The sequence below is a fragment of the Rhinopithecus bieti genome, unplaced genomic scaffold, assembly GCF_001698545.2.
Source record: "Rhinopithecus bieti isolate Rb0 unplaced genomic scaffold, ASM169854v2 scaffold_11401, whole genome shotgun sequence".
Taxonomy (NCBI): Eukaryota; Metazoa; Chordata; class Mammalia; order Primates; family Cercopithecidae; genus Rhinopithecus; species Rhinopithecus bieti.
Window position 1 is genome coordinate 525583 of NW_016807151.1, and position 21250 is coordinate 546832.

At 45.3% G+C, this 21250-nt stretch overlaps 1 protein-coding gene across 1 annotated transcript in view; it reads right to left on the reverse strand.

Annotated features, from left to right (window-relative positions):
• The window catches only part of TBXAS1 (thromboxane A synthase 1), a 196621-nt gene that overhangs the window by 52012 nt on the left and 123359 nt on the right, over window positions 1–21250 (reverse strand). The window contains exons 6-9 of the mRNA XM_017880363.1: window positions 15905–15993; window positions 13740–13888; window positions 11582–11712; window positions 7162–7476 (exon numbers count right to left, since the gene is read on the reverse strand). Coding sequence (XP_017735852.1) covers window positions 7162–7476; window positions 11582–11712; window positions 13740–13888; window positions 15905–15993 — 684 coding nt within the window. The remainder of the gene's footprint in view (window positions 1–7161; window positions 7477–11581; window positions 11713–13739; window positions 13889–15904; window positions 15994–21250) is intronic.

Below are 21250 nucleotides of genomic sequence, written 5' to 3' on the forward strand. Positions count from 1 at the left end.
TTATCCTAAAGAGAGGCTGTATATCAATCCAATCCAGTTTGTGATAAATTTACAACTGGGTTCTGCACAGCAGATTTATAACAACAATTAAGCAGAAGGAAAATGGGTCATAAATTTTGGCTGGCACAGTCCGGCACCAAAGAGAAGAAAAGAGAATGGTTTGGCCAGATCAAAAGTCAGTAATTTCAACATAGAACACTAAAGCTATAGAAGACACAATTTATATGAAAAGAAGTTGCATTTTTTCCTCTCTCATCCTTTCCAAAATTACATGAGAACACAATGAAGCATCCATATAACAAAGGTCTCTTTAAATAAATGGTGTGGTTTTTTCAGTTTTACGAGTGGTACAAATGGTACAAACCTCTTCCCACTCTTCCACTGTTGAATTTACTGAACGCACCTCCTTTTCCATAGACCAAGGCAACATGGGAAAAGAGAGACTTCTCCAAGAGATTGGGGGACTTGAGAAAGAAGATTTTAAACTGAATTTTGATGGTGGGACAAGAGAAGGGGAGGCCAGATAAAATTCCCAAACAAGATGATTTGAAAGAAAACACATGTGGCCCAGAAAGAATTAGTCTGGAGGCATGAATTAAAAAGTGGATTGAAGCCAGGCGTGGTGGCTCACGCCTGTAATTCCAGCACTTTGGGAGGCTGAGGCAGGTGGATCACTTAAGACCAGGAGTTCCAGACCGGACTGACCAACATGGCAAAATCCCATCTCTACTAAAAACACAAAAATTAGCTGGGTGTGGTGGCACGCACCTGTAATTCCAGCTACTCAGGAGGCTGAGGCAGGAGAATCACTTGAACCCGGGAAGTGGAGGTTGCAATGAGCCAGGATTGTGCCATTGTACTCCAGCCTGGCAACAGAACGAGACTGTCTCAAAAACAAAAAGAGATGAAACCAAACAAAAACAAACAAAAAAGTGGATTGTAACTGTTTTAGAAGCTGAAAGCAAAATCTATATCCTGAAAGGAGAAATGCAATCAAGGCTCTATGGGATGAGAGATGGGATGTTGCCAGACAGCATACGCAGAGGCAAATCCCCAATAGTGAAGAAGACCTTTGAGTATCCTTATATGCGCCAGGGGTTTAGAACTGCTAACAGTAGAGAATCTGAATTATTGACTCTCATGCCTGACATTTTCACTTCTCAAATGGTGAAGGATGCAATAAGGCAAAACTGCTGAGATGGACCGACTGGCCCTGCAGAAATCACAGGAAACTTGGGATGAGGTGGCCACATGATTTGCAAGAAATAGGCAAGAGCAGGCTGTTCCAGGCACTGCCGGACTTATACCTTCTAATTTGGCAAACTGGATTTTAAAAGTTCAGAGGGAAAGTGAGCATGATCACGTAACAGGAAATTGAGAAGTGAGAGCTTCTAATCTAGGGGCCACGGATTCTATGTACATGGGTGGGCAAACACACTGTTTCCTGGCTACCCAGAAGCCATTTACCCCACTTTTAGCAAGAGCGATTTGGGGACCCACCTCTCCTCCACTCTAGAGCTCAGTGGTTCGGGTAAGGCCTCACCTAGACACCAACTCCAGGGATGGGGCACATGACCCAGGTCTAAGCCAATCAGGGGATCATATTCCCTTGGGGTCCAGGGATTGGTTGAGGGGTGGGTGCATGACCCTCTCGAGGTCACTGAGATGCCAGGAGGCTTTTGCTGAGACTTCCAGGAAAGAGACTCTTGCTTCTTCCTGTTGAACTTGAACCTGCTCTCTCCTACCCCCATCCTCAGCCTATAAAGACATTAGAGGGATTCAAAGAAAACTTAGAGCAAGGAGTCATTGGCCTAGGGAAGAGGGTCCTCCCCACTCCCAAGCCAAGGAAGGGGGTCTTCAGCAGAGCCACTCATAGAGGTGGGGCATTCTCCTTGGCCATCTGCTCATGCAGCAGAATTGCTGATGTGCCCTCTTTACCTCTTAGAGCAAAGGATAAGTACTTGGAGAGACATGGCAGGGCGGAGGGAGGAAGAGAAGGGCAGAAGGTGGCCACTGTGGGTGTGGCCCAGTTGTGTGTTTCCCATGAGCTGAGTGGACACTGGGGAAGGCATGGAAGCTGGAGCCATCCAGCTGGTAACCTGCCCAAGATTCCCCACCAAGCAGCTTTGGGGCAGGAGCTGGTGGTAGGAGCTGGAGCCTGTCTTCCTGGCAGGGAATTATGCAGTGAGGACGTCAGACCTAGGAGCCCTCTGAATACGTCTTCCATCTACCCCACATTAGAAGTCCCCTGGGGAAGGCACTGAGGGCAGCCCCAGGTAGACAGGATTTGGGGATCCATTCACAGGCCCCACTCCTGTAGGAGAAAGAGAACCAGCAGGGGTGGGGGAGGAGTAGAAGGAAGGGGAAAAAAAAACAGACCACTCCTCCCCAGGGCGGTGTCCTCAGGCCACAGGTCAGCTGGAGCTAAGAGAACAGAAGAGCACTGGTTGGATTTGAGACTGAAGTTTTCATCTGGGCCAGACTGGCCTGGACTTTTTAATGCCCCCCAAAATGACCAGAAATCATTGAGATCTGTCCAAGGTATCATCATGGACAGGGAAAGGAGATTCATCAGAGCACATTTAAAGGAAAAAAATGAAAAAAACAAAACAAAACAAAAAGAACACCAAATGGTTTTAAGTTGGTACCTCACTGAGTTCAGACTGTTCAGAACACTGGTCACACAGCTGTCTTGAGACCCCTAGGGGAGATCTGCCTGAGAAGGGAGTATGCCCAGAGAAATTGGAGCTGAGAGATGGGGAGAGAGAACAACCGGGACAGGGCTTGAGCCCCTGAATCAAGCCATACCTGAAGGCAGCCTGCCCTCTGGAGTTTTCAGTTATAGGGGTCAGTAAGCTCCCTGAGACAATCAGGGCTGAGTTTTTTATCACTGTCCACAGAAGAGTCTGAACTGATGCCATGCACATATCTGCTCTTTCTTGGAGGAAGGGATGTAGCTCTCATCAGATTCCCATGGTGCATTGCTATGAAAGAAATTGCTTGGGGAGAAGAAACTCTAGAGCTCAAATTAAGCAATCTCATTGACAAATACAAGGGAAGGCTATCTAATGAGGCATGGGGATGCTCTACAGGGATGTCACAGAAGAGCTAGACCAGAACACCCTCGTGCGTAGGGCTGGAGCCCCAGAGTCTGGCATTAACTGGCACTCAAGAAATATTTGTTGAATGGAAACCAGCAGGAAAATTATAACAAGTCATACTTTACATGCAAATTTTCAGGAATATTTTCAGGAAAATATCTAATGTGTGAACATCTAATCTGCATTTCCATGTCATGACAGATGGCCCATATTAACAGAGCTCTGATTATAGTAAAAAAAAAAAAAAAAAAAAAAAAAATTAAAAATAAAAGAAGGAAAGAAAGAAAAGAAAAAAAGAAAACCTACCAATATTCATTGAGTGGGTGCCATGTGCAAGGCTATGCAAAGCAACATTATTGTGACTACCAAATGTATGTTTTGAAAAACACAGCTGTAGATATTCCCATTTTTCAGAGACTCCCCTCCAACAACCAGCTATTACATACAGGAAGAAAATCACATTGGGGCTTGCATGGCTTAGGAGGGCTTTGAACCCTGCTTCTTTTCTTGGAAGAGGGATCTGAGCCCTTGAGAATCTAAGGCTGTCTTCTCAAAGTGGAACCAGGGACCACCTGTATCAGAATCACTGGAAACATTTACTTAAAACGTGGGTTCCTCAGGAGGCGGAGGTTGCTGTGAGCCAGGATTGCACCACTGCACTCCAGCCTGGACAAGAGAGCGAGACTCCATCTCAAAAAAATAAAAATAAAATGCGGGTTCCTGGGCCCCAGCCCAGACTTATGGAATTAGAACCCCCGAGGTCAGGACCCTGGAACGTCCATTCTAAGCAGTCTTCCCTTATGGTTTTATGCACACTAAACTCAAAAATTTGACCTGCTGTAATCTGTTTATTTGACCAAGGGGTCTCAGTGCCTTGCAACATTCTGTACAACCCCATAATAACATGTGGTTCTTTTTCTTTTTTTTTTTTTTTTTGAGACGGAGTTTCTTTCTTATTGCCCAGGCTGGAGTGCAATGGCACAATCTTCACTCACTGCAACCTCTGCCTCCTTGGTTCACATGATTCTCCTGCCTCAGCCTCCTGAGTAGCTGGGATTACAGGCATGTGCCACCATGCCCAGCTAATTTTGTATTTTTAGTAGAGATGGGGTTTTACTATGTTGGTCAGGCTGGTCTCGAATTCCTGACCTCAGGTGATCCACCCACCTTGGCCTCCCAAAGTGCTGGGATTATAGCCTTGAGCCACTGCGCCTGGCCTAACATGTGGTCCTCTGGGAGGAGAAGCCCTGCTCCTAGGCTGGGGGCATTGAAGGAGGCCAGGGTGTGGTGAGACAACACCCTCCTTGAGGTCATGGCCAGTGAAGGCCATGTCAGAGGTAAAGGGCACATGCGTGAGGGCTTTTGAATGGAAACACTTGCTGTGTCCTCCTGGCAGATTGACATAACTGGATGTGACTATGGTTATAGCTGGTGGGACCGACTCCTGTGGTCCCGTGGCTCTCTAAATGACACCACACATTCTAGACCTGATTATCTGCTGCCTTCTACTGCCCTGCAGGCCTGTGTTTGGAAGGAAGATATTATTTCATAGACATAACATTGCTTCTCAATTGGTGATTGAATTCCTGCAAGATGAGGATCTGACTTCTGTCTCTTAGAGCTTCTGCCCCCTCTCGTAGCCTCTGCCATGTCTACTACACTGCTGGACACCCATTAGATGCTTCAAAGCCCTTAATTTGAAGTGTTTTCTGGTTTACTGAGACCAGAGTGCTGGGCTTCCCTCCAATGCCTTCCTGGGACAGCATGCTAAGCTTCCTTTGAGAAGTCACCTTCCTGAGTTCTCAGTCATGAGACTTGAGCATGATTGACCTAGGGCTGGAGTCTGATTGGTGTAAGCCTATCAGCGACCCCATTCCCCTTGCTGCAAAGGAGTTGATTCAAGAATGGGCAGCGGGCCGGGTGCGGTGGCTCATGCCTGTAATCCCAGCACTTTGGGAGGCCGAGGCAGGCAGATCACCTGAGGTCAGGAGTTCGAGACCAGCCTGACTAACATGGTGAAACCCTGTCTCTACTAAAAATACAAAATTAACCAGTTGCGGTGGTGCATATCTGTAATGCCAGCTACTCGGGAGGCTGAGGCAGAATTGCTTGAACCCGGGAGGTGGGGGTTACAGTGAGCCCGGATTGTGCCATTGCCCTCCAGCCTCGGCAATAAGAGTGAAACTTCATCTCAAGAAAAAAAAAAAAAGTGCAGTGACCTAAGCATTCTCATCAGGGTGACTCTGGGAATTTTAAGCCACAGACCTTCTCTTCTCCATTGGTTACAAGCAAGGAAGTGTGTAGTCCCAGACACTCTTGACAGGCTTCTTGGGGCTTTGAGAGGACAGCATGATGGAGTATGGGGCCAATATAAGAGAGCACAGCCAAGAACTGGGGAGAGAGAAACGGACCTGTGCACCAGTTTGAGACCTAGACAGAGATTTGCCTGGAACCATATCTATTCCTGAGCTGCTCAATTAAATGTACTCAGAAATACACATTTATGAGTCTTTTTGTTTGTTTTACTTTTGTTTTGTTTTGCTTAAATCAGTTGGGTTGGGGTTCTGTTATCTGCAACTAAATGCATCCTAATAGATTGCCTCCCTTTGAGCTCCTTTTACTTCTTTTGCACTAATGTCCCTCAGTCACCGTTGGTCCCTCCCTCTCCCCTTTCCTCAATTTAAGAACAAATACACAAACCACTGCACATAAAACAGAATAAGATGGGTTACAGGGTTATTTGAATTCATGGCTTGTTGAGATTCCATGCCCAAAGTATATTGATTAATGGATCAATGTCAATCTGGAGGGAAGTCCTGTCCTGTTCAACATTTTAATCAATGACTTGGATGAAATAGGAGACATGCTTAGTAAGTCTCAGATGACACGAGGCTGGAGGAATTGCTAATACAACAGATGGCAGAATCAAGATTCAAAATTATTTTGACTGACTTGTACAGTAATAAGGATAAATATAAACTCTTACGTCTAGGCTCAATAAATCAATTGTGTAAGCAGGGTTTGGAAAGGCACAGCGTGGCAGTTGTCATAACTACTTAGAACTTGAAGTTGACCATAAGCTCATGTTGAGCCTAAAGTTAAGACAATTAATTAGTAACACAGTGAATGCAGTTTTCAAATATTAAAAAACTGCTGTGAAGAAGAGACACTGACTTTGCCTTTACTTCCCCAGTAGAAGAAAAAAGTAGAATTTCCTGGGAAGTGGTTTTCAGTTCATTGTATGAAACATTTTTTAATGGTTCCAGTAACAGAACAGACCACCTTCCAAAACTATGAATGTAATAGCAGTTATATCAGAATGTAATAGCAATCATATCAGAATGTAATAGAAAGGATTCCATTGTGGTGGTCTTCCTTTTAAAGCACAGATTTAAAAAATGAATCTCTTTAACAACTCACAAGCCAAAGTTATACACACACAAGCATCCAGAGGAAAAAATGAGGTGATAAAGTAGTCTTGCCCAGCGCCCTCATTAGATCTGCTACAAGAGATCAAGAGGGGCCTCATCTAGAAGAAATGCCCAGAATCTGGCCTGGGCGCTGATGGGCCCCATCTTCCCTTATTCCATTTGTGAGCCTCCTCCTCAGCTTCCAGTCTTCAGTCCAGCTTCAGCTTGGCCTGTCTTTTTGTCCACTCCTGCCTTCCAGCTTAGCTCTCTTCTGGCTCACACCTGCCTCCCTCTGTTTGGCAGCTCCAAGTCAGATATTGGGAAGCCATAACTCCTTCCCGAACCCTGCCCTTTGGGCCTGACTCCTTCCTGAGCTTCCACAGCTTCCTCCAGCCAGGCCTGGCTTCATGGACTACCCCAGACAGCGAAGGTGCACACACACTTTGTCTTTTTGTTGTGACTGTTGTTCTCAACATTCCATTTCACTTGCTAACCCGGAGAGCGGGAGAAGCCGAACAATGACCCTATTTCATCTTATCGGCTTAGAATGTGATATTAGCAAGTTATTAAAAGTAAGTTTCACTTCCACAAACACAAAATCAATCGTCCTATGGATATCCCATGGGTAACTGGACCCAACTTGTACTCACGTGTTTCTCCTTAAAAAGGTCCACCTCTCTCAGAAGCTTCTCTTGGCAGGCAGGGTTGGTGGCCAGTAGGTAGGTGGCAAAAGAAAGTGTGTTGGTGACGATTTCATAGCCAGCGATGAGGAAGATGAAGGCCTGGCCCACAATCTCATCCACAGTCAAAGGCCTGGCCATGGGCCTGGGCCGGTGTTGCCGGGAAGGGTTCGGCTTGCACCCGGTAGAGGAGAAGACGTCTCTGACGATGTCGAAGTCTTGCACGCCCACGGGACTTGCAGAATGTCGGGCATCCAGGACCATTTGGAGGAAGTCCCTGCGCCTCTAAGGGACGAAGGGAAGAAAATGCACATTTTGACCTTACAGTCATGCAAAGTGAGGCTTCTTGGAGAACAAAGGAGGAAGATACATGGGCATGGGCGTAGCTTTTGAAGAGCTCAGTAGGAACAAGGTTCCTCATTGCTGGGTTATCTGGGACGGTGAGAACCTGGAAGCCACCTGAATGTCCCTTAGTATAGCACTGGTCAGGCAGGTTCTGGGGCACTGAAGAGCAGCCTGGGCTGCTGCCCTGAGCAAGGCAGAGGCCATTCTATCTGGGCTAATTTGAAAGTCATTGAACCACTCTGATAAGTAAAACAAAGCAGGTCATAGAACAGTATGCACAGTGGCTCTCGTTTCTGCAAGAACAGCAAATGTACTAAATGTATCATCACCTATATCTGTCTATGCATAGAGAATTTTAGCAATGTCCCCACCCAACAGTTCATAATGAGCTGGAGGAGGTGGGAAAACCAGGAGGGGGGCTTTTATTTTTTGCTTTATGCATTTTTGTACTGTTGGTTGGTGGTTGGTTTTCCAACAATAAAACAATGAAAACATCACATAGATTTAAAACCAAGCTTGTGCTGTACTGCTCACTTATGTGCAGCTTAGAACTTAGATGGGCAGCCACCAGTTTTACTCACACAGTAGAAAGTTAACAGAAGTGGGGGCAAGGGGAGGGGACTAGTTTGGCGGTGCCTGTCTTCAAGGTCTCCAGGCTTTGCCTTCTTCATCCCCTAGCCTTCATATCAGATCTTCACATTGGTTCCCTCTTTTTCTCAGTTATCCCCTACCCCCATTTAAGTAGTTAGAACTTTCTTTCCATTTTCGCTACCTTCTTTATCAGTCATTTGCATATTCTTCATGTTTTCACTATTACTCATTGTAACAATAGGAGTGTTTCTATATTGCCTCTGTGTTAACAGAGCCTATTCCTAGAACAACCCTTCTTTGAAATTCTCTTTAATGTCATGAAGGACAGCCAACACATTTCCGTTTTCTAAAGTTTATGGGACTAAAATGGCAAAAGGAGAGCATCAGAATCACCAACAGAAAAATATTAGAATTTCATTCAAAGTACTGTGCTAGTTGCAGCATTTTCTCAATTCATTGGCCTCTGAATTTCGATTGCATTAATAATCTATGCCACACACATGAGTGTCTGATTCCATCTTTTTTTTTTTTTTTTTTTTTTTTTTGAGTCTTGCTGTGTCGCCCAGGCTGGAGTGCAATGATAATCTTGGCTCACTGCAACCTCTGCCTCCCAGGTTCAAGTGACCTTCCTGCCTCAGCCTCCCGAATAGCAGGGATTACAGGCGTGCACCACCACCCCCGGCTAATTTTTGTATTTTTAGTAGAGGCGGGGTTTCACCATGTTGGTCAGTCTGGTCTCGAACTCCTGACCTCAGGTGATCTTGGCCTTGGCCTCATGATGATTCCATCTTTTAAGATTGTTGTTGTTTCATATGTGTTTGCTTTTTCTCCTCCATAAGATTATAAGCAATTCCAGGGCAGGTCCCCACCCTCAGCCCCTGACACTGTGCCTAGTTTTGTGCTGAGCACATGTTAGATGTGCAGTCCATGACTCAACAGATAAAAACGTAATGCAGTACATGCATTTGGAGGATGGGTGTGTTGAGTTTGATGACAAGTGCATGCTCTTTAGAGCAGGGATCTTGGATGCTGACACTTTTGCAGCTCTACTGTGCCCCAGCCTTGTGACTTTGGAAGGTGCCTACTGGGATCCTAGCAGTGTTCAAGGTTAAGACTACAGGCACCACAGACCTTGAGTCTAAGGAAGCAAGGCCTCAGCTTCCCATCAGCTTGCTGGGTTGCAGTAGCTAAGAAAATGGTGAAGGGTCAGGGGTAGTTGGTGGCTTCATTCCACCCTGGCCCTGCTCGTTCTGATTTTCAAACGGCTTCCTCAAGCGCTGGCTTTCTCCAGCTTGCTTTCTGCTGCTTAGTCAATGTCTGGTTGCTGGTATGGTCCCACTACTGGCCCTGCTTCTATGGAGCAGAGCTGGGGCAGGGTCAGGTAAGATGGCACGCAGGGGAAGTGAGCATCCTCTGCTCCCTTAGCTCTGGGATACCAGCACAGGACCCCAGAGACCCCCAGACCTCTTAGTCAGTCCCTCTGAAACTCCTCGGGGTGTGATACCGTTGTGGTCCCTGAGGGTTGGCTGTGGCTTTGCTGAGGTGGTATAGGAGGAATGATGGGAGGGAGGGCACAGCCACCTCTGCACTGGGTATTTTTCCATGGGCAAAACTGCAGCCAGCATCCTTTCCTCTTATCCCAGCCCAGACAGGCTGCTAAAGGGCTGTCAGAGTCTTGCAGAAATCTGTCTTAACTTCCAGCTACAGAGGCCAGAGGAAAGGCCACTCTCCAGGGCCCGTGTGCTGGAGAGGAACATTAGTATAGATGAGTTTCTTTTCTTCACACTGCATCAGGGAGGCTATCTGAACGCTGCCCACTGAGGACTGAAACGGTGCTGGTTTATGGTCCTATCCAAGGAAAATACGCACCCTGATAGATGTAGGTGTCTAATCCACCCATCGGCTAGAGCTTAGAAAAATATTTACCTTTTAACATCTGTGCCGCATTTTCACTGCGCAAACACACATCTGCTTGATGGAATGTATACAGACTTTAGATGGTTTTAAAGCAAGTTTTCTTAGTAACCGTATAGCTCTGTCTTGACATGGCTGTCCTGGATTTGTGGTTGGGAGGCTTTTCTCAGATCAGCTCATTGTTTGAAACAAATGGCACTAGAGTTTATAAAAGGAAAAGCTCTAGGCAATCCCAGTAATTGGATCTTTAATAACCTCTCACCTCTTAGTAAGTCATTCAGTGCAACAGTTTTAAATTTTTTAGCCTGATTCCACAGCCAGGCTAGGGATGCGTGTGTGTGTGTGTGTGTGTGTGTGTGTGAACACTCTCAAAAGGTGGCCCTTCATAGTGATGGTGAAGGTTGAAAATGGTTATTTGTTTATCCCTCCTCCCCCGGCTTCAACCTCACTCTGCGGAGACGCATGAACCTGGATCAGAATGTTCTGTCCTTTTAGGCCTCAGAGCCGGGCCAGGGATACCAGTTAAGCTGCTTCTTCCCACACCTCCAAGGACATGTGAGTTGAGTTCACAGTGGTGCGGGCCGAGGGGGCTGCAAGCTTGCCTCTACCTTCCCATGCCTTCTGGATCTAGACACGTTTGCTGCACAGTTCTCAGGGTGTGAAGCTGCACAGGGCACGGTTGCTGCCCAAGGCTGCCCAGTGTATCAAGCCACTAATTGACCCGTGATTTCATTCCAGGCCAATGCCTTCACAGTTGGACCTCGCCAATTCCTCTGAGCCATCCAGTCTTTGAGACAACCCTTTTAAAGTTGCATCTTGCACGAGTCAGCTAAGGAAAAGCCATTTCAGCCCTGTTTTTCCTTTTTAGTAACTTTCTTTAATGTGACAAGGGCTTTAAAGCCCAGATTTACACATGCATACGCATATCCAGTATTGAAATGCCTTTCTTCCCACTGAAAACTCCTCTTTCTATTTTAACCAAGTTCAATCAACAAATATTTACTTGATTCCTACTATGTGCCATGCATAGTGTAAATCTGCAAGGAGGAAAGAAAATGCTAGGTCTCACATGAATCGTGTGGGGTTGATTGACAGTTGCCGAACTCTCTAATAAGCATGCTGTTCATGCTGGAACATGAAAACCCATCTTGCTGGGTTTTCAATATAAAGAATGTGCTCATGAAAATTGCATGTGGGCACATTTACCCAGAAAATTCTTCTGGGCTGCTCTAACCTGTGCTTAGGGTGATGCTTGCACTAGAGAGACAGTTTTGGGGGCGGCTTTAATTCTACCCGTCCGTGTCAAAGGACGTACACATTGCTCTAGGCTCCTCTCTGCCGTCCCATCCTCCCTTTCTTGTCTGACCTTCCTCAGCCTTCCTCTGTTCTCTCCACTGTCCCTGGAAGTTGTAAGTGGTGGATTGCTGAAGGACAGCACGGTGTGATGTGTGGGGCTGAGAGGGAAGGGAAAGAACAGAGACAGTGATGCCAAAGTCAGCTCCATTCCATTTCAAGGCTGTGTCCTATTAAAATACGTTACCTCTTCGGCAGCTTGCTGGTCCCGCAAGGCAATCACATTCCTAATGAGTTTGTTAAAAAAGCCATTCAGTTCATCTCGGTTCTTATTGGGCAAAATCCGGGCCAGTGGGACCATTATGGATGGAAATGATACTTGAAAGAGAAAAACAAAAGTGGCATTGAAAAGGGGGTGATAATAAACCAGGGCCATTAGACGCCTGTTCCTGGGAAGAGAAAGCGGGCCTGGAATTGGAGCCGTTTTAGAGTCCTGCCTCCCCGCCACACTGCTGCTTCTGAGAGCAGGGTGATGTCTCACTCCCTCTCGGTACTCCTCACCATTCCTGGCACATAGTAAGCACTCAATAAACATCTGTGCAATTAATCGAGTCTGCACTTCCATCTGGCCCTCAAGAGGTCAAGCTCACCCTTACAAATTAATGTTTCAGGTCCCGGGGATGGAGCTTAAAGTCTTCGTACTTCATCAAGAGAGAAAGGATTACAGGCTGTTTCAAGCCTTAGCAAGTGGTAGAAGCTGATTTACTTTTTACAAACTTTCTGGTCATTTGAATTTTTTTCTTGTGGATAATTGTCCTCAGAACGACCTCCTGAACTGTTCCCAAGAGCTGCCACTGCAGCTGCTGACAAGGATACTGGCTGTTGCTGCGGTGGGTCCCTCCCTTGCCGGCCCCTGGGTGCAGCGTGGGCCCCCTTGCTGCCATGTGCTGGGGACTGGGCTGCCAGGGTCAGGGACGCTTCATCTCCCCTGGAGAGGGGAACTGGCTGGGTTCAGCTTCTCAGTTTCCATGGTGGATTCACCCTGCACCGGGTTCTATGGGAGCTGGGCTGGGGAGAACATCTCCAGACACACATGCTCTCAGAATGCATGGGCCTGTTTTCAAGAGCCAGAGTCCAAACCAATGCGACACAGCAGCAGGGGGGCCCTGCAGAGGCAGAGAGGAGGAATAGAAAGGATGGCACAACCGAGCCATCTGCCCCATGGGCCTGGGCCATGGTTGAGGGACAAGGGGCAGATGCAGCCTGGGCTGCCTCCAGGAGCGGTGGAAAGGGTGAAGGAAGAGACTGCTGGACACTCAGAGTGACTCTGCCCACAATTTCAGGGTGGAGCCAGTGGGATGACAGGGGCTCCAGTGGACATTGGCTCAGAAATGGGAATGAAACTGGTTAAGAAATGAACGGAATTTACCAGCCCAGCAGAATGGTTAGAAATCATGGCAATAATCAATACCAATCATAACACGTCAATGCTCCTATAAAGGCAAGAAGACGCTAGAATTGGCCAGAGGGCAAAAATCTCACTTCTACAATAAAAATAAAATAAGGCCCAGTGCGATGGCTCACGCTTGTAATCCCAGCACTTTGGGAGGCCAAGGTGGACGGATCACCTGAGGTCGGGAGTTTGAGACCAGCCTGACCAACATGGAGAAACCTCGTCTCTACTAAAAATATAAAATTAGCTAGTCGTGATGCTGCATGCCTGTAATCCTAGCTACTCAGGAGGCTGAGGCAGGAGAATTGCTTGAACCCAGGAGGCGGAGGTTGCAGTGAGCCAAGATCGTGCCACTGCACTCCAACCTGGATAACAAGAGCGAAACTCCATCTAAAAAAAAAAAAAAAAAAAGTGAAAAATAAAATAAAATAAATAGACCAGTCCCCGTGCATTGGGTAACCTACTCCTCATCTACCATGCAGGATTTCTGTGTGTTGGACTTCAAGTGGAGAAGTCTTGTGAAGAGGATTTTGCTGGAGGAAAGAAAGATGCCCTAGGAAATGAAAGGCTTTGGGTTCCAGTCTCAGCTCGGCCTTTCTAGGCCTGTTTCTCACCTGAGAAATAGGGACAAGAAGATTTTTCTCATAGGGTGATTATTAGGACTAAGTGAGGCAATGCACACCCAGTGCCTAACACGGTGCGTCCCCACTGTTCTCACCATGGCGGTGGACCACTAACCACCAATGCCAGGGCTATGGCATTGGGAATAAGTGTCTCTGGGTGGGTGGCAAGAGGAACCCGGTGGCTCCATAAGACAAAGCCTCTGCAGGGGAACACCCCTAGTGCCCTTTCCCAGTGGCAAGGACAGAGCCCCAAAAGCCGCCCCAGCTGTCATAGGGTCTGCCCAACTTGCTGGAGTCATCGCAGCGTCCCGGGCTGCAGCTGCACTTACAGAGTAAAACCAGGATAGGTCTGGGGATGCAGAATTCGAAGAAACGCTTGCAGTGTTTCACAAAGGGATCCTCAGGGGCCTGCTGGGAGTCCACCGGGGTGCCGAAGGCGACGCTGGCAACCACATCTGTGGTGTAATTGCAGTAGCACCTACGGGAGATGGGAACACAGGGATCTGAAAGGACTCTGACAGGGGCTACCTGCAATGCCCCACTCCAGAGGAGGAGGGCCTGAATTGCCTACACTGGCTCGCCCAGCCCTGCAGATGTGCCTGGAAGGAAGAGGAGCTTCTGCAGATCTGTGGTGAGGTGGAGGGAGAGGGGCTCCTGGATGGGGCACTCTGAGCAGTGACAGCAGAGCGCGGGAGGAGACAGGAAGACCTGGCAGCCAGCTCATCTAAACAAAGACCTAGGAGGGGAGGAGGGCACCGCCTCTTCCACCTTTGAGCTTCAGGCAGCCGCGGTCAACCAGAACACAGCCAAGTACTAAGAAGGACACTTTACATTTTCCTCCCTAGGAAGGAGAGCAGACAGGTAACCGAACGCCTATATGCTGTACTCAAAGCTCTGCACAGCCCAGCTCAGGCCAGAATCTAATGATTAATTGATAGACATCCAATTGTCATTGATGAATTAACAACCTAATTATCTAGCTTTATTAACTTTGTCTCCCTCTTCCTTGTAATGATTTTATAGTTTTCTTAATAGCAACAAACAAAAAGCAAGGGCTCTTAGCACTCAAATAAATACAAGGCAAACTTTAAGGCAGGCTTCATGAACATCTGTATATTATTACATAAAACATACATTGCACTTTAGAAACAAACAGAAGGAAAAGTGTCTGGCAGGAGCTCCAGAAAATTTAACCTCTTAGGCTATGGGAAAGCTGCCCCCTTAAAAGGCCATTTTAAACTCGAACGATTCCTTTTTTGTTATCTTATAGGAGTAGTCAGATTAAGTTCTCCAAAAGCTAAAACTGGGTTATTAATATCTTTTACAATTAAAAGGCCAATTTTGTTCTCAGTGTAGGCACACACTTAACTCCTCTTGTACATAAGTTCTATAACCACTAACTTATCATTAAGGAATACATGACATTTTCAAATGACTTTTAAAATTTGCACTGTTTTTATTGAAAACATTTCTACAATTGATTATACGTTTCCCTGCTAGAGTGAAAACAAGAATGCGACTGCTGAATGTGATTTCATCTGATCTTGATGGGTGAAGATTTAAGGGTCTTAAGGGTTATTTACTTTGCTTTTATAGCTGATGAGGCCACCTTATCTTTAGCCAACTCATGCATCCTATAATAATCAGAGAGAATGTGGATGAAAAGACCGTGTAAACTGGTGCAATACCAGTGTTGGTGATGATTATGTTATTATTTGATTAGCAATGATAATAATGAGTCAATTTCTGGATGATTCACCATCCCACTTTATTCTTTATCTGCTGTAAGCCATGATTTGGCATAAAATGACTAAAGCAAAGGTGGCCAAATCTTTTGGCTTGCCTGGGCTACATTGGAAGAAGGAGAATTGTCTTGGGCCACACATAAAATACCGTAACACTAACGATAGCTGATGAGAAAAAAAAAACTGCAAAAAAATCTCACAATATTTTAAGAAAGTTTATAAATTTGTGTTGGGCCACATTCAGTGCCATCCTGGGCTGCTTGTGGTCCGCGGGCTGTGGGTTGGACAAACTTAGACTAAAAGTGTTTTTTTGAAATAAAAATCTTTTAGTTACAAAATGATGAAAAGCCAGATAATCAGTTATTTAAATTTGGTGTCCACCACTAAGTCATGGCTTCTGGGCTGAGGTGCATCACAGTTTTCTTGAAGTGAAAATGCTTGAACTTTCCCCACCCCGCGTCCCTGTCCTTTGGCACAGGCCTGTCCTGCCTGTTCCTGGGTCTGTGGAGGTCAGAGGGTGGATCCATCCACAGGTTCAACAGGACGCACGTCCCCTGGCTCTGCTCACATTTCTTTCCCATGTTAAATGAGTTTCTTTTCTTTTTATTAATCAGTCCATCCATGCTTTTAAGAGCTTCTAGCGTTTCCACAGTTTGCTGGTCCCAAGGTAATTGTCCAGCAATTATGGACAGTTACAAGAAGCAGTGATTCAAAAACTCGATTTCTCATCTGTAATGCAGCAGCCTTACCTCTGGATGTCAAATGCGTCCCCAGATTCTGCATAGCGTTTTAAATGAGCCAGGAGAAGGTCGCAGGCTTGGCTGATGAGGGGAGTCATCTGATAATGGATAACAAAGGTGTAATTAGGGCACCATGCCGGGAGTACACCTAAGTTGGCTGCAGATGAAGAGGTTATATGTGGTGCTTTCAGGGAAAATGAACACTGTTTGGAAGATATTTTTCACACAACTAAGATTCAAGAGGAAGATCCTAAAATTTGCAAATATTCATGAAATACAATAGCTCTAAATGTCTATTTTAGCTTAAGCATTTTTTATCTTTGGAAGCAAAAAAGAAGAACAGATTTACAGTGAATACGGTGAAATAATTTTGAGTACGATTATTAAGTGCTTAGACAAAACTGAGAATCAGTGCTCAGTTTCATGACATTGGGTTCGCATTAACGAGCAAAGAAAGCCTAATCCATATGCACTATCTCTGGAATTACCCGAGTCTACGCTTGTGTGTTCCAATTGTGTTTTAGATCTTTCACTAGAATACTGAATCTTAGCATCCAAAGGAACCTAAGGTCATCCATTTCAACTTCTTATTTAACACAGAAATTATTTATAGCGCATTCCTGATGGACGGTTATTCATTTGTGCTTGAGCCACTAAGCTTTTAAATACTGGGAAAACCTTGACTTCAAGATGCCTCCTATGCCCACACAGGGCAATTGTTAGGTTTTTTTTTTTTTTTTTTTTAATAGGAAAATGCTTTTATGCTAGAAAATTCCTAACCTACACAGAAAGGTGGAATGGCATAATGAAGATTCACACAGATACCACTCAGCTTCAACAAACAGGTGGGTGGAGTTCTTTGTGGAGCCTGCTGGCCACCCATGTGACCTTTTATTCTCTCTTGCATGATTAAAAGGCCAAGCTGAAAATACCAAGCAGCATCATTTTATTCGGTGCCCATTGTAGAATAGCATCACAGCTAAAGCAACGTGCTCTAATACATCGTTCTGAGCATTTCTCACGAAAGACATAAAATGTGATCTATGTTTAGATTTGATAATTTTGACACTAGAATATTAAGTTCTCAAGGTCAGGGAGATTTTAGTCTGTTTCTTCATTTTTATCATCCTAGCACCTAGAACAGCGCCTGGCACATAGTAATTATTTGTTAAGTGAATGAACGAATCATTGAATCATACTGATTATGTAATACTCACTCCTTCGTCTTAAAGTCTTGAGGCACTGGGAAAAGTTATAAAGTTAATCTGCTCGTCAGAAGGTATGTTGTTGTACTGAGGCAAAATCTGACTTCGTCTAACAATCTTTTGCTGGTTTCGTTTCTGTTGTCTTCTTCGTGACAGTGCTCTCAACGCTCAGACAGCAGGTACCTGTCTTATCTGTTCCCCATCTTCTCCTAGACAACTGTTCCCATCCTTTCTTTCTTTTCTTTCTTACTCTTTCTTTCCTTTCCTTCCTTCCTTCCTTCCTTCCTTCCTTCCTTCCTTCCTTCTTTCCTTCCTTCCTTCTTTCTTTCTTTCTTTCTTTTTTTCTTCAGACAGACTCTTGCTCTGCTGCCCAGGCTGGAGAGCAGTGGCGTAACCTCGGCTCACTGCAACCTCTGCCTCCTGGGTTCAAACGATTCTCCTGCTTCAGCCTCCCAAGTAACTGGGATTATAGGCGTGTGCCACCACGCCTGGCTAATTGTATTTCTTTCTTTTTTTTTTTTGGTAGAGATGGGATTTCACCATGTTGGTCGGGCTGATCTCGACCTCCTGACCTTGTGATCCGCCCACTTAAGCCTCCCAAAGTGCTGGGATTACAGGCGTGAGCCACTGTGCCTGGCTGCCCCCATCCTTTCAATGGGGGGCTGAACCATATGGCTTGCACACACCTCTCCTACCTTATTGCTCTCATCTTTATCAGGGTCACTCCTAAAGGTGGCCTCATAAGTGGAACACAGTATTTCAAGTGTGGACTGGTGTATGGTAAATGAATCACTTCCTGAGATCTGTACCCTACACGTCAATTGCAAAGCCAGGTTTATGTTGACTTTTTAAGAAGACAAACAATGCAGGCAAATATTGAGTTTTAGGTTAATGAAAACCACAAGATCTTTTTCCATGGATGATAACCATGTACAATTGCTACTTCGATTTTTTAGGGCCCATTCATTAGAAAGGCATTAGTTGTCCTGCCTTGTGTTCTGAGCAGAACGATCTCTTAACTTCTCTGGAATATTCAGATTCTTGGAGACACCTGGTAGAGTGGGAGAGCTGGGCAGCTATTGACGGGATGTTGGGAGGACATGCAATTTTATAGGACCCCTCTCCTCTGTAGTTTCCTCCGAGTCAGTCCCACAGGCTCTGGGTGTAAGGAAAGAATTGTGTCACCAGGGGCCCAACTCTTCTGTTGAAGGAGTGGGTCCTGTAGATGGCGGGTGAGGGGGTCCTGTAGGTCAGAGCTGCAATGGCTGCATTAAGGCTGCCACATGGAGGCGGTAACTAAGGCAGAGGCAATGGCCTGGACAGTGCTACAGATGGCTGAACAACAGCTCAAGGAGCAGAACGTTCAGAGCATAACACACCCAAGTAGAGAGACGGCAGAGCATCAGAGACGCATGAGTCCCCTGTTGCCAAGGTTCATGGAGGGAGGGCCATCTTGGGAAAATGGGTTTGCTGTTCATAAAGCCACAAGGCTTGGAGCGCTGGGGTGTTTGAACACTGTTGGGGAGCAAAATATGTGTTCACTCATTAAAATCCCATTACCTGGCCAGGCGTGGTGGCTCATGTCTGTAATCTCAGCGCTTTCGGAGGCCAAGGCAGGCGGATCACTTGAATTCAGGAGTTCGAAACCAGCCTGGCCAACAGAGTGAAACTCCTCTCTACTAAAAATATAAAAATTAGCTGGGTGTGGTGGCAGGTGCCTGTAATCCCAGTTACTCGGAGGATCGCTTGAACCTGGGAGGTGGAGGTTGCAGTGAGCCAAGATTGCATCACTACATTCCAGCCTGGGTGACAGAGAAAGACTCCGTCTCAAAAAAAAAAAAAAAAAAAAAAAAAAAGAAGAAAGAAAGGAAAGAAAAGAAAAAGAAAAAAGGAAAAATCCCATCACCTGCAACCTGGCTATTCTTTCTTCGATTCTAATCTGAAATTTAGTAGGTGTGCCTTCTAAGCCTTTCTTCAGTTGTTCAGTCTGTAGAAGGCCCCCGGTGCAGAACTTGTGGCCTCCATGGACAGCTATTAGTAGGTAGCCACAGGAATCTTCATCATCTCTGTTTTTGGCTCTTGGCTACCTGTGCATGCACCTAAGTAAATACTCAAGCCAGGGCACCACTTTACGGGATGAGTAGCTGGGGAGGACTTTGTCAAATGATTTGCAGAAACACAAATGTGATTTACCTCATCTACCTACCTGGAAGTCCGACTCAAAAGAGGAAAAATAAGTATGGACTATTCCTTGATTTATTCTTAGTATCTCTGTGTTGATTGCTTCCATGGACTACTGCATGCTTTTCTAAATTCTCACAAACCATCGATTTAATAATCCATCAGTACAAAAGGGTGTGTAAAATGGGTCACTTAAAAATGGCCTCTGGGCTCCAACTTCCAAGAAGTCTCAGTCTTACGCTTAATGTTGGAGAAGTCAGTCAGGTCTAAGCACATTTTTATTACTAGTTTACTGTTTCTTCCTTCAATTATCTTAATGAGTTAGTGGTAGCAAGTGAACCCTAGTTTATAAATCCCATAAACCTAAATTACTTTTAGATTTATTCAGAGGAATAGTACATGGTAAAAAAAAAAAAAAAAAAAAAAAAAAAAAATATATATAACTGATATATATATATATATATATATATATATATATATATGTACTGTTTGAAAGGAAGTCTTTTTAGATATCAAGCTTGAAGCTTTCTTAACATAACAAAAGAGAGGGAACATAAAATGTGATTTACACACAACTCTTCAGAGGCATGCCCTGTGTATAAAGAGGGGGCCACCCATTCTGAATCCAAACATATTCCTGGACAGTGCGAAAGGGAGCCCAGGCCAGCTGCCCACCATCGGGTCTTCTACGTGTCTTTGACTAGAATCCTTTGTTGCTGCCTGACGTGACTGTAATTTTCTGCTATGCTCTGCCTGCTGTCTGTTGAACTGAATGGATAATGACATTTTTATTTGGGTTAATGTGATATGAGATGGGGCATGTAATATGAAAAATGTTTTAAAAAGCAATGCAGAGAAAATATTATAAGACAGCGGAGCATAATCTGTATGTTGGCCAATAGCCATTATTTCAGGTTTTCTTCCTTGCATTTTACACAGCAGTTACGGAATATTTACTTTTACATGAGTTGCATACAAACAAAAGCTCTCTTTGATGGGCTTGCATAATCTTTATACAATCCACAAACCCTGCAGTTCTTCTCCTAGATTTTTGAACAAGCAGGCAAACGTGGCATGTGCACACACACATGCACAGATGAATACACGATGCTATTATCACTCAGATCTTACTAAAAGACTCATTTGGTTGTTACATTTCATCTTCTTCATGGGATAATGAGTGATTTTTATTTTTTGTTTTATTCCAAATTTTTCACAATGCACATGCATTACCCTTATAATCAGATAAAATACTAATGTTATCAGGTTTTTAAAAAGGGATTTATGAATGTTTTGGTCACCTCAAAATTCATCCATTGAAGACCCAACTCCCAGTGTAGCTGTATTTGGAGTTAGGGCTTCTAAGGAAGTAATTAAGATTGAATAAAGTCATAAGGATGGGGCCCTGATCCAATAGGATTGGTGTCCTTATAAGAAGAGACACCAGAGCACTCATGCTTGTTCTCTCTCCCTCTCTCTCTGTCTCTCTCATGCACAAAGAACAGGTCTTGTGAGCACACAGCAAGCTGGCGGCTACCTACAAACCAGAAAGAGAGGCCTCACTGGAAACCAACAATGCTGGCACCCAGCCTCCAAAATTGTGAGAAAATACATGTCTGGACTGGGCACAGTGGCACACACCTGTAATCCCAGCACTTTGAGAGGCCAAGGCAGGTGGATCACTTGATGTCAGGAGTTCAAGACTAGCCTGGCCAACATGGTGAAACCCTGTCTACAAAAACTAGCCAGACGTGGTGGCACGTGCCAGTGATCCCAGCTACTCGGGAGGCTGAGGCAGGAGAATCACTTGAACTTGGGAGGTGGAGGTTGCAGTGAGCCAAGATTGCGCCACTGCACTCCAGCCTGGGTGACAGAGCAAGACTCTATCTCAAAAAAAAAAAAAAAAAAAAAAAAAAAAGTCTGTTGTTTAAGCCACCCACTCAATGGTATTTGGTGATGACAGCCCAAG